This window comes from Microchirus variegatus (assembly GCF_963457635.1).
Source record: "Microchirus variegatus genome assembly, chromosome: 1".
Lineage (NCBI taxonomy): Eukaryota > Metazoa > Chordata > Actinopteri > Pleuronectiformes > Soleidae > Microchirus > Microchirus variegatus.
In genome coordinates this window covers 26099766-26112788 of record NC_139802.1, presented here as the reverse complement: position 1 = coordinate 26112788, position 13023 = coordinate 26099766, and the positions used below count along the sequence as shown (strand labels likewise).

At 45.0% G+C, this 13023-nt stretch overlaps 1 protein-coding gene across 1 annotated transcript in view; it reads left to right on the top strand.

Moving 5' to 3' along the window:
* LOC310936028 (semaphorin-5B-like) overlaps positions 1-13023 on the top strand; it is a gene marked incomplete at both ends in the record, with an annotated part of 51460 nt that overhangs the window by 34715 nt on the left and 3722 nt on the right. The window contains 4 exons of the mRNA XM_083900049.1: positions 619-766; positions 1482-1707; positions 2214-2435; positions 2516-2686. Coding sequence (XP_083756175.1) covers positions 619-766; positions 1482-1707; positions 2214-2435; positions 2516-2686 — 767 coding nt within the window. The remainder of the gene's footprint in view (positions 1-618; positions 767-1481; positions 1708-2213; positions 2436-2515; positions 2687-13023) is intronic.

The following is a 13023-nucleotide window of genomic DNA, read 5'->3' as shown; positions in this document are numbered from 1 at the left end:
CATTGCTCACTGTAGCCAGAAGCACAACAACCTTGCGCAGCGACCCCTACTGATCAGCGGGAAATTGCAGCGCGTGTCCGATGCAGAAGTATAAAGGCTTGAGGCGTCTCCGTGGTGACGCAGTTGGATAACGCATTACGCAGTCGGAGAAGTATAATGTGGCCTTTAGATCGACACTCCCCTGGAAGCAGTGGATGTGTGTTTACCTGGGTCTCATTCACATGTAAATGACCAGGCACAAAACTGAGCATTCTGAAAAAGGCTGTTTTGGCAGGGTTATTGAACTGCTATTGTGCTTCAACCTTATGATATTTTGACTAAAGCATGACACAGACATGTTCATTAGGGCACCAGGACCTAGTTTAACTTGGGTTAATAGGGTATAATATGGGACCTTTAAAGTCGACCCTGAAGCGCACAGGGAGCCGATGCAGCGATTCTAAAACTGGTGTAATGTGAGCCCGCCTTCTGGTCTTTGTCAACACACGTGCTATGGCTTTGTTTTAATTCCTTATATTTCTGGCAATCTGTTGTATATATTTTACATGACCTTTCACAACCCACCCGCAGTATCATCACTTTGGGAATCACTGGTCTAAATTATGCTTTTGTTTCCAGGCTGTGCAATGAGAAAAAACCATGTCCGCTACCAGTGCTTTGGACAATGTGGAACCCCTGGTCTCACTGCAGTGCTGAATGTGGAGGTGGTGTCCACTCCAGAACCAGAACATGTGAGAATGGAAACAGTTGTCCAGGATGTGCCACGGTACGACAGCGATTGGCTAACATTTTACATCTTCCATACAGTAGATCGGGGGTGGCAAACTCAAATGAGTGCATTTACATTTACATCTCGTCGCATGTGTGAAAAGAGTAGGCCTAAGTATAAACTGTACCTACCCTATTCCTATTACACACAATTTAATGTATGCACTACTTTATGTTCTCAGGACACAAGAAGACCTCTGGCTTTAAACACAACCATTTCCATTACCATCCTGGATTAAACTGCTGTTTAATCAAGCAAGCTGTTTTACTGATGAATGGCTGAATCAATCAATCAATCAATCAAACTTTATATAGCACTTTTCATATAGCAACTCAAAGTGCTTCACAGGATAAAAACAAGGAAAACAACACACCAACCATTTCAGCTGACATTTGGCTGGTTTTATGTTTTAAACAGTAATGGGGATGTGAATACATGAGGAAATAATGAATAATGAGGAAAAGAAGTAAAGAAGTGAGTAAATGCTATCATGGAATGAGGGAGGGAATATAATTGAGACTTAAATACAACTTAAGACAGATAACAGATAAAATGAAAGAGATAAGTAAAACAATTGTCAAAAAAAAATAACCGCAGTATTGTAAGCAACGTAGATTATCGAGAACATGATACAATAATAGAAATGTATGGTCTTGGCAGATGCAGAAAACGCTCAGTATTAATTATATGATTCATCCACTACATCTTGTAGGATTATAAGGTCTGTAACCTGGAGGCTTGCCCTGAGGTTCGCCGCAACACCCCGTGGACCCCCTGGATGCCAGTCACCATCAGTCAAAACGGGTCCCGGCAAGAACAGAGGTTCAGGTACACCTGCCGGGCGCTGCTACCTGATCCCCAGCAGTTTCAGCTGGGCAGGAAGAAGGTTGAGACCCGCTTCTGTCCCAGTGACGGATCTGGATCCTGTCAGACTGACTGTGAGTACCGAGAATTTTTTGTCTCCACTACTTGACTCCACTGGTTACCATGGTAGTGTGATCATCAACAGAGGAGTGGGCAGTGACTGTCTGCTAATCTGTATGTTGCACATTTTGTCCACTTGTTTGTGACATGCAGATTTTTTATTGACAGATATTTAGTCCAAAATAAGTAGAGCTGACAAACTGCAAATCATATAGTTTTTATCCTTACATCCCAATGGCCTTTCACCCATTCACAACATGGGGTTAAGTGTCTTGTCCAAGGATACACAAAATAAAAACATACTTAAATATTTGTATTTGATGTAATTTGATATTTGTATTTATATTTGTTATGTGAAAGCCTTGTGAAAAATTTCAGATTTGTATGTTAATAATTTATTTGATTCTGTTTTTGAGTTTTAAGTTTGGCTCTAAAAGGTTCTGCAATTCAGTTTTCTCTCTCTTAACTCTTCCTCTGTGCTTATCATCATGTGAGGATGGTGCTTTCATTTGTTTTCCAGCACTGGTTGAGGACTTGGTAAAGACCAGTGGCCAAACTCTGCCTCAGCCTCAAGATGCTCACTGGGGATCATGGGAACTGTGGTCCAGCTGTTCACAGCAGTGTTACAGAGGCTTCCGTAGCCGGAAACGTAGCTGCTCCACAGCGGAGGGCAGGACCAACCCAAGCTCATGTGTGGGGTCCCCAGTGGAGTATCAGGACTGCAACACTCAGCCCTGTCCAGGTAACTGGAAGGTTTTGACAGTGAGGTTGTAAATTGTATGGATAAAGTCAACTGTTTTGTATGTTTACTGTCTATACCAGTGAGTGGAGCATGGTCTTGCTGGTCCTCCTGGTCCCAGTGCTCATCCAGCTGTGGAGGTGGACACTATCAGCGGACTCGGACATGCAGCAGCCCACCTCCTGCAAATGGAGGAGACATCTGTATAGGCCTGCACACTGAAGAGGCTCTTTGCAACACACATGCTTGTGAAGGTAAACCAAATGCTCCATGTGGATAGATTTTCTTTATTAGGGCTGCAACTAATGATTATTTTCATATATGATTTTTATTTCCATAGTAACTGTTTGAAAAATGTCAGAAAATATTAAATAGTGTCAGTAAGTTCTCACATCGATTTAACATTACATTTCGTGAAATTTAATTAGATGATTGGATTAATCGTTCCAGCCATAATTCAAATTCTAAACACGACTTTGAAGTTATCTTGAAAGTTGTTGTACATAGTTTATTGGCATTTATAATGTATGATATCTACTGTAAATTGTAGATGTGGGAATCTTTCAGAATCTCACTATTTCATTATAATTCCTTGGGTTACAATTCAACAACAAATCTAATTCTGATTCAAAATACTTTAATTCATTATAAATGAATTCAGTACATCCATCTGCTGCTATGTGCTAAGAAAATCATGAAATCAGAATAAAAAAAAGTAGCCTTTATTTATTATAATAATATTTTTGGGAAACACAATCAATTTTTTTTTTTTTACATTTCATTCAATTCAATGTATTTATATAACGCCAAATTACAACATACATTATCTCAAGATCGTGAGAGAGTGAGTATGAAAGCACCACAGGAATTCCCCCAGCGGTCTAGGTCTATAGCAGCATAACTAATCAATCAATCAATCAATCAATCTTTTTTTGTATAGCCCACAGTTTACAAAACATAGTTTGTCTCACAGGACTTCACAGGGTTGATAACATCCTTTGTCCTTAGACCTTCGACCAGGGTAAGGAAAAACTACTAGGGAAAAAACCCTTACAACAGGGAAAAAGGTAGAAACCTTAGGGAGAACCACAGGTGAGGGATCCACTCCCTGAACGGACAGACGTGCAGTAGATGTTACCCAAAACATACAATACACAATGACAAAGAATAAAAAGTGAAAAAGTCTTTAAATGCCAGGATCCATCTGGATCACTGGGTTTGTCACAGTCTGTAGTGAAGGCTGTTGTGGTCAGAGATTTGGGGATAACGGAGTCCTCTTTCCTGTCCTGACCTCATGTCGTTCACTGGTGTCAGCAGAACTTTAAGAGATTAAAAATCAGTTAGAGATGTGCTACATGTGGATTTATGTGCTACATCTCATGGGGGAACATCAGGTAAGTGGTGAGGGATGAAAAATCGAGGACGGGGTAGAGAAAGTGCGGCTCGTGCAAAGTCTGTGTGCTCATTCTAAGTGCATGATGGGAAATTCCCCCAGCAGTCTAAGCCTATGGCAGCATAAGATAGACTATTCTAATCAGGACATACCTGATCTAGCTTCGACTATAGGCTATGTTAAAGAGGTAGGTTTTCAGTCTCACCTTAAAGGCAGAGACAGAGTCAGACTGTCTGACTGAAAGCGGAAGTTGGTTCCACAGGAGAGGAGCCTGGTAGCTAAATGTTCTACCACCGATTCTACTTCTATTTATTTTAGGAATAACCAGTAGACCTGAGTTCAGGGAGCGCATCGGTCTATTCGGTTGATATAACGTGATTAAGTCACAAATATAAGAAGGTGCCTGATTATTCAGGGCCTTGTATGTAAGTAGAAGTATTTTAAAATCGATTCTACTTTTCACTGGGAGCCAGTGAAGAGAAGCCAAGACAGGAGTTATATGATCATGTCGTCTGGTTCCAGTCAGTATCCGTGCTGCTGTGTTCTGGACAAGTTGAAGGCTTCTCAGGGACTTACTAGAACATCCAGACAGTAAGGAGTTACAGTAATCCAGCCTGTGGGTTATAAAGGCGTGGATAAGTTTCTCAGAGTCTTGTCGTGATATAATATGTCTAATTGTCTTGATGTTGCGAAGGTGGAAGAAGGCTGTTCTACATATATGCTTAATGTGTTCATCCAGTGATAAATCCTGGTCAAACAGGACTCCTAGGTTCCTTACTGTAGTGCAAGGGACTGAAGTGTTACTGCCTGGGTTTAGAGATCCACTTAAAAGTGGTGCTCTTATATCTTTTGGCCCGAGGACCATGACCGCAGTTTTTTCTGTGTTAAGCATCAGAAAGTTCCGAGTCATCCACGTCTGTATGTCTATGAGACAATCCTGGAGTTTAATAGATGGGTTTGGATTGTCCGGTCATACAGATACACATAGCTGGGTGTCGTCTGCATAACAATGAAAATCTATGTTGTGTTTCCTGATAATGTTGCCTAATTGGCAGCATGTACAGGGTAAAAAGAATCATCAAATACTACCAAGTTATGTATGTCAATACCATATGTCAAGATAAGGTCAAGTGTGTGTTTATGACGATGTGTTGGTTTGTTAACCTGCTGCTTGAAGCCAATTGATTCAAGCAAAACTTTAAAAGATGAGCCAAGACTATTATTGGCTACATCTACATGAATATTAAAATCACCTACTATGATGATTTTATCTGAACAGAGAACTGAATCAGATAAAAGTCAGAGTAGGAGTTCGGTGGTCGGTATATAACAATAAGTCGAGTGGTGAGCGAAAGTATACAGTTCAATATGGCTGCAACCCCTCCACCTCTGCCATTCCCTCTAGGGGTATGAACATTGGTGTGGGAAGGAGGCGTTGCTTCGTTTATAGATATGTAATCATTAACTTGAAGCCATGTTTCTGTTTAGCGGAGCAAGTCAAAATCCTGTTCTTTTATCAATTCATTCACAAGCAATGCTTTTGAGCGGAGAGAACGAATATTTAACAAACCACACTTAAAACTGTTCATTCTCGGCTCGGAGAATGTCCTCGTGTTTATTTTAACGAGGTTACTATGAATGACTCCTCTCCTGTTTCTCTGTGACTGTCTAATGTATGGAGCCCTAGAGGCAGACACTGTGTTAATCCTAAATCTATGTTCATATATAGCTTTATCTTTATATATAGCATAATCTTTATCTATAGGGGGCGACTGAACGAGTGGAAGCACAGAGAAGCGTGTTAAACTGCAACTCTGTTTCCTGGTCCCGACTGCTTGTTGTCACGTTTTGGTTCTAATAAACTTTGTCATATTTCTGGAAAGGAGGGAAGCTCCATCCAGAGTGGGATGCACACTATCCCTTCTAGTAAGACCAGGTTTTCCCCAAAAACTTTGCCAGTTCTGTGTGAAGCCCACGTTATTGTTAGGGCACCACCTTGACAACCAGCTGTTGAATGATAACATGCGACTATACATGTCATCACTCGTTCTATTAGGTAGAGGTCCAGAGAAACATATGGTGTCCGACATTGTCTTGGCATATGTACACACCGACTCAACATTAATTTTAGTGACCGCCGACTGGCGGAGCCGAATGTCGTTGCTGCCGACGTGAATAACGATTTTATTGAACCTACGATTAGCTTTAGCCAGCAGCTTCAAATGAGATTCGATGTCGCCCGCTCTGGCCCCAGGAATGCAACGGACTGTGGTCGATGGAGTCGAAAACTTCACGTTCCGTAAAATAGAGTCACCGATAACTAGAGCCGTTTCCTCAGCGGGTGTGTCGCTGAGTGGGGAAAATGTGTTCGAAACGTGGGTCGGCCGGTGGCTAGCCGGGGGCTTCGGTTTAGAGCTACACTTCCCACCGCGGACAGTCACCCACTCTCCCTGCTGCTTGGGAACTACTGAGGGGGTTGTAGCTAACTGTGAGGTAGCGGTGGCTGCAGTTGCTGCTGCGGTTGCTACCGGGCTCGCACTCCTAGGCGAATGATAGCTAATGCTAGAGACTAGAGGACTAGCTTCTACAGTGCGGAGCCGCGCTTCTAGCTGGCTAATCCTCGCCTCCATGTCCAGAAACACACTACATTTAATACACATACCATTACTGCTAAATGAGGCAGAGGAGTAACTAAACATCGAGCACTGAGTACACGACAGAGCAGGGGAGCAAGAGGGAGCAGGAGAGTGGGAGAGAGAGAGAGAAGCCATTGCTAGTGAATGTGCTAAGCTAAGCTGTTAGCACCCGGCTCAGAGAGAGAGTACTGCACTGGTCTACAGACTACTATGGATAAGCTAGAAAGAGCACTTAGCTTCGGTTTTTAGGTGACGTGTGGGTAGTATCTCTAGTGGCGAGTGTCCCACGAGAGATACTCGTGGGAACTAAGAGATGGTTCAGGTTTGCCTGAGTCAGAGTTAGACTTGAGCTGGTTCCACAGGATCGGAGCCTGGTAACTGAAGGCTCTGCCTTCCATTCTACATTCTATTTAAAGAGGAACTCCACTCAGATTTTGAAGCTGAATCCACCCAATGCCTGACATTGAAAATCTTAAAAAATTGCATTCTGCGTGAGACACACACACTCACACGCCACACATGACATTTCTCATGCTGACAAAATGATAAGTCACCGCACATAAATTAGTAATCTATGAATCAATGACGTGAAGGCAGTTTGCTCTGCGTAATTCATTGAAACAGCTGTCTTGAATTAGGAGCCGATCAGAAAATAGTATTCACTGTTGCGGCACTGGCCCACCCAGTTTACTCACTGGCCCACCCAGCCAAGTATGATAAAAATTTATTTTACAAAAAAAATAAAAACATGCATGTAAAGGAAATACATTTCAGAGTCATTAGTCCACAAGAAGGTTAGGCCGGCCCGGACACTGACGTTTGTTCCCCGGCACGGTTGCTCTCTCCCGGTCAGCGTAACGCGCCGGTTTTACCTGCGGATTTATCCCACTGCACTGATGCTGCTCCCACACGGCGACAAAAAACGTCATAAAACCATATCTAATTTTAATAAACACAGACATGCTGCATACCCACAGAAAGGTCAGAAACTCAGCTAAAAGCTCATATAAACCATTCTTAAGTTCACCAAACACAGTTAAAACACCGATGGATCAAACCAGCAGGAGCGGAAAAAACGTAACAGCGCACACATTGAAAAGCGTCACTGGAGCGTCAGCGTGATTATGTAAACAAAAAACACGTCTCGACTGGACAGCTGAGAATCTACAGATTCCAGCGGTATCACTGTACGACCAAGATTAACGGATCCAGCACCAAAATAAGAGCAAAACAACAACTGACTTTAAAGAGATACAAGCAGAAATTTAGTCTTACCTTTGCTGTTTATCAAAACAAGACGCCGGTACAACGGAATATTGTTTTTTTATATAATAATTTGATTGCATTACATAACAAGTTATGCTAAAATAGTGTTTATTTCAGTTTTACAACAGTGCACTTTTGAGTTTATCTGATTGGTTTTGATGTGTGGAAGAGAATTATTATAATTCAGATCTGAAGTAATTTATTTCAAAAAAATTTAAAAAAATAACTGAAACACCATGTATGCCTCATATATATTCTACATTCAGGCAGTAATACAACTGCTCCTGATCAAGTCATGTTAATTTGTAGCTCACTCTGGACCACGCTATCTGTTGCAAATCAGCTGTTCAAAAACGTTTATAAAAGAAACTACTGACTTGCCAAGTGAGAGAATTGATATTATTCCAGGAATAAGGAATAGTTCACTCAAAATGCATAGTTGTCTCTCACTAGTCTGTAGGCCAGTATTGGTTTAGTAATTTCATAATCCTTCCTCCCTGAGATCAAGCAGCAGAAATTATGTGACGGTGATACTGCTGACAGATTTTTGGGTAAACTAAATCGCCCCACTATGGCGTTCATGCACCCAGCATTAGCACACCAGCTAACCGTACGGCTCGCCGTCCCACCACGGTGCTCCGAGCACCGAGTATTTACATGACGGTTAATTTCTCGGTTTTTGACGGTTAGCACACCAGCTAACTGCCTCGACTGCCTGCGTACCAGCTCACATGAAAAGGAGGTGAAGACCCCTCAAACCAGAGGGCTCAGAGACTCCGGAGTCCGGCTCTAGTGCTTCGGGAATAAGATATCGGGTAAAGATCCACCCCAGGTCCGGAACACGCCCGGCTAGCTATTGATGTCCTCGGTTCCTGTCAAAGCTTTGCGGCGTTCACCGCCAAGAGTCTCCGCAAACGGCTGCCCGGCTGGCTATCCCCTGGCCACCAGAAACCACCAGATCCCACTACGAGGGGAAGAAATTGCCCCTGGCCATGAGCGGGACGAGAGAAATTCTCCCCGTCTTCCCCGAGCTAATGGATGAGGTCTGTTGTGTGATAACTTTGGTCATACTAGACTACCGTAGCCAGTGAGGTACCGTACGTGAGAACATGATGATGTAGTGACGGGACGGGAGCCGGAAGTAAAGGTAGAGCTACCCCCTGTGAGTGTTGTGTTGTGTTCGTAAATAAACGGAGTTATAAAGAACCCGTCGTGTCTGCTTCGTTTCGTGACATGGTGTCAGAAGTCAGGACTGCACGTCGCTAACACCGGAGACGACATGGCTAAGTTTGGTCCCCCGAAGCCGTTCAATTTCACCTGCCCGGCGGAGTGGCCGGTGTGGAGGCAGAGGTTTTCCCGCTTCCACGTGGCATCGAAAGCTGGATAAAGAGACTGGTGAGGTTCAAGTGAATTCGCTCCTCTATTCTATGGGGAGGGATGCAGAGCCTATCTACAGTTCATTTGTGTTTCCGGCTGCCAAGGCAGTGATTCCACAACCGAGTTTGACTTTGACTTGACAAAGACGAGCCGATTCGGGACCGCATTGTGATAGGAATATTGGACAAAGAGGTTTCACAGAGGCTGCAGCTCGAAGCGGATCTAACGCTGGAGAGGGTGATCCAGCTCGCACGCCAGAGCGAGCAGATCAAACAACAGAGCACAGAGCATGTGAAAACGGCAGTGAACGAGGTGAGACACAAACAATACGGCAACGCGAGACGAAGCTATGATAAATCACGACAGCCACAGAAACAAAAACACAGTGATGCTAAACAGAACTGCCAAAGATGTAATAAGATGCATGATAGAAAAGAGAGCTGTCCAGCCCACAATAAAAGATGCAGGAAGTGCAAAAAAATGGGCCATTTTGAAGTTGTATGCAAAATCAGAATGCTAAAAGAAGTCAGGACAGGCTGTGGGTGATTCGGAGGATGATTCATTTTTCATTGGAGGACTTTTCCTGGGAACTGTAACAGAGTCAATACCAACTGTCATAGAGGAACCAGACTCAGACACAGATTGGGATGTCGAGCTGATGGTTAATGCCAACCTGGTTGATTTCAAAATTCATACTGGTGCTGACACGACTGTTATGACAGAGGAGACATTCAGTGGGTTACGACAGAGGCCCAGACTGATCACCTCCAGGCCGACAGTATAAAGCCCAGGTGGGAAAGTTGTGTGTGTGGGGAAATTCCTCGCCACAACCATGTATAAAGGGCAAAAATATCAGTACTGGATCACGGTCATTAAAGTACAATATACAAGTAACTTACTGGGCAAGTCGGTAGCAAAACAGATGGGATTTGTTACAAGAGTCAACGAAATCAACAACAGCTTAATAGGAGATGTGTTTGGAGAAATAGGATTATTGAATTGTGAGCCTGTTAAAATAGAACTAACAGATGATGCAGTTCCATACAGTGTAAGCACTCCACGCAGAGTCCCATTTCCACTTCTCCCACGAGTCGAAAAAGAGTTAAAGCGCATACTCAACCTGGGAATTATAGAGGAGGTCACTGAACCCCCAGATTGGTGTGCCCCAATGGTGCCTGCTCCAAAGCGCAACAAGGATGAAGTCAGAGTGTGTGTGGATTTAAAAAAGCTGAACAAGGGAGTAAAGCGGGAGCGCTACATTCTGCCCACACTGGATGATATAACACCCAAGCTAGCCGGAGCTAAGGTTTTCTCCACCCTAGATGCCTCGAGTGGGTTCTGGCAGATCCCATTGGACCCCAGCTGCCAGAAATTAACCACCTTCAGAACTCCCATGGGCAGGTTTTGCCTTTAACGCTTGCCATTCGGGATTACATCAGCGCCCGAGATTTTCCAGCGGCTGATGAGCACGCTGCTCAAGGGTCTGGAGGGTACTGTCGTCGTGATGGACGACATCCTTGTCTACGGGTCTAATAAGGATGAACACGACCACAATTAAAGCTTCAGGCCTCAAGCTCAACAAGGCAAAGTGCCATTTCAGACAGACTGAAATACAGTTCTTTGGGCACGTAATCAGCGCTGACGGGGTGAAACCAGATAACAGCAAAGTGGAGGCCATCACCAAACTGCCCAGCCCTACAAATGTGGAGCAGCTTCGTCAGGTGCTGGGATTGATTAACTATGTGGGAAAATTCCTTCCTGGCCTGTCCACCATGCTGCACCCGCTCACGTGTCTACTCAGAAAAGAGACTGCATGGGTCTGGGGTGAGCCTCAAGAGCTGGCATTCAATAAAGCGAAAGCTACGCTAGTGGCAGCACCAGCATTATGTTATTATGACGCAGGCCGGCCGACCGCGGTCAGCGCAGACGCCAGCAGCTATGGCCTGGGCGCTGCCCTGTTACAGGACCACGACGGAGAGCTGCGCTCCGTTGCCTTCTGTTCTTGCACTCTCACAGAGGCAGAAAGAAGATATTCCCAGATTGAGAGAGTGTGCTTGGCGTCTGTGTGGGCCTGTGAGCGCTTTGCCAGTTATATCCAGGGGATGGGAAGGGTCCGTCTTCAAACAGACTATAAGCCTCTGGTGCCATTAATTAACCCATACAACCTGGACAAGACCCCACTGAGGTGTCAGAGACTGCTCATGCGCCTAATGCGGTTCGATGTCATCGCGGAGCACGTCCCAGGTAAACAGCTGGCAGTGGCTGATGCACTCTCGAGACAACCCCTGGATGGGGATCGCAAGTCAGACACTGACGGTCAGGTCAGAGCATATGTGAACACTATGGTGGCTAGCAAGCCAATCAAGTCACCTAAGTTGGAGGAAATTCTCAGAGCCACACAGAGTTTGAGCTTCAAAAAGTGATCACCTTCATTAGAAAAGGGTGGCCACAGAGAACAGCAGAGTTCTCACCCCTGCGAGGATTTCACACAGCCAGAGCTCACCTTTCTGAATCAGATGGTCTAGTACTGTATCATGATCGCATTGTAATCCCCACAGCACTCAGATCCGATGTTCTAAACCAGCTGCACGAAGGACACCAGGGAATAACCAAGTGTCGAGAGCGAGCCAGATTAAAAGTCTGGTAGCCCAGCATTGGGGCCCAGATCACCAAGAAAGTGAGATCATGTGACTTCTGTGCAGAACAAAAAACCACACAGAGACGTGAACCACTGGTAGTGACTCCCCTACCCAGTGGCCCCTAGCAAAGGATCGCAGCTGATCTGTGAAAGCTGGGGGGTAAGAGTTACCTCATTGTGGTGGATTATTTTTCAAGAGACATTGAAATCGCTCCTCTCACTACTACTACAAGCAGACAGGTCATTGGCAAGCTCAAGCACATGTTTGTGAGATGGGGAATTCCATTAGAACTAGTCAGTGATAATGCCACCCAGTTCACATCGACTAAGTTCCAGGACTTTAAACAGAAGTATGGTTTCACCCACATAACATCCAGTCCCCACTACCCACAAGATAACGGGGCCGCTGAGAGAGCTGTTCAAACGGCTAAAGACATCCTCAAACAGCCTGACCCCTGCCTAGCTTTAATGTGTTATCGCTCTACACCGATCGCCGCGAGTGGAGCGAGCCCCGCTCAGCTGATAACAGATAACAAATCCGAACCACTGTCCCAGCACTGGAGAAGTCGTTACTACCACAGCCAGCTAACTGGGACCTCATCTATCAGAAGGACACCGCGGCTAAGGACGCTTACAGGTTCTTCTACACCCGCAGGCATTCAGCTCGTCCTCTACCTGAGCTGCGCCCAGGTCAAAGTGTCAGGGTGAAGCTCGACGGAGACAAGGGTTGGAAGACACCTGCCACAGTCATCAGCAAGTCTAAGGAGCCGAGATCCTATGTGGTGGAAATGGACAACGGCACAGTGATTCGTCGCAACAGGCGACATCTTCAGGCTGTCCCTGAGATGGCCAGTCCAGCAGAGCAACAGCACTGCGCTGCTCCTGTCCCACCACCGCAGGACGGCTGTTCCCCAGTTACATCAGTGGCGACTCCACAGGAGTCATCACAGGGCCAGCCATCTTCAGATGCTGCCCTGCGGTCTCCTCTCCAGTCCACCATTCCCCAGAGACTGACCTCTAGGGGCCTCGAGGTTAAACTGCCTCTTAGATTTAGGGACAGATGAGATTTTAAAGTACTCTTTATTAGACCTGTGTTAGTGTTTGTTCTTACAGGAATCACAGACGTGAAGAGGACTACGTTGTGGGAGGGGGGTTCATCTCTCTCATAAAGGGCAGAATAATCCCTTCCCAGGACTGAGGGTAGTCTACCCCGATGATGTCCAGTGTTCAGTTATGGGGCGGTAGTGGTAAAGTATTGTTATGGAAAAAAATGTTTGTTTT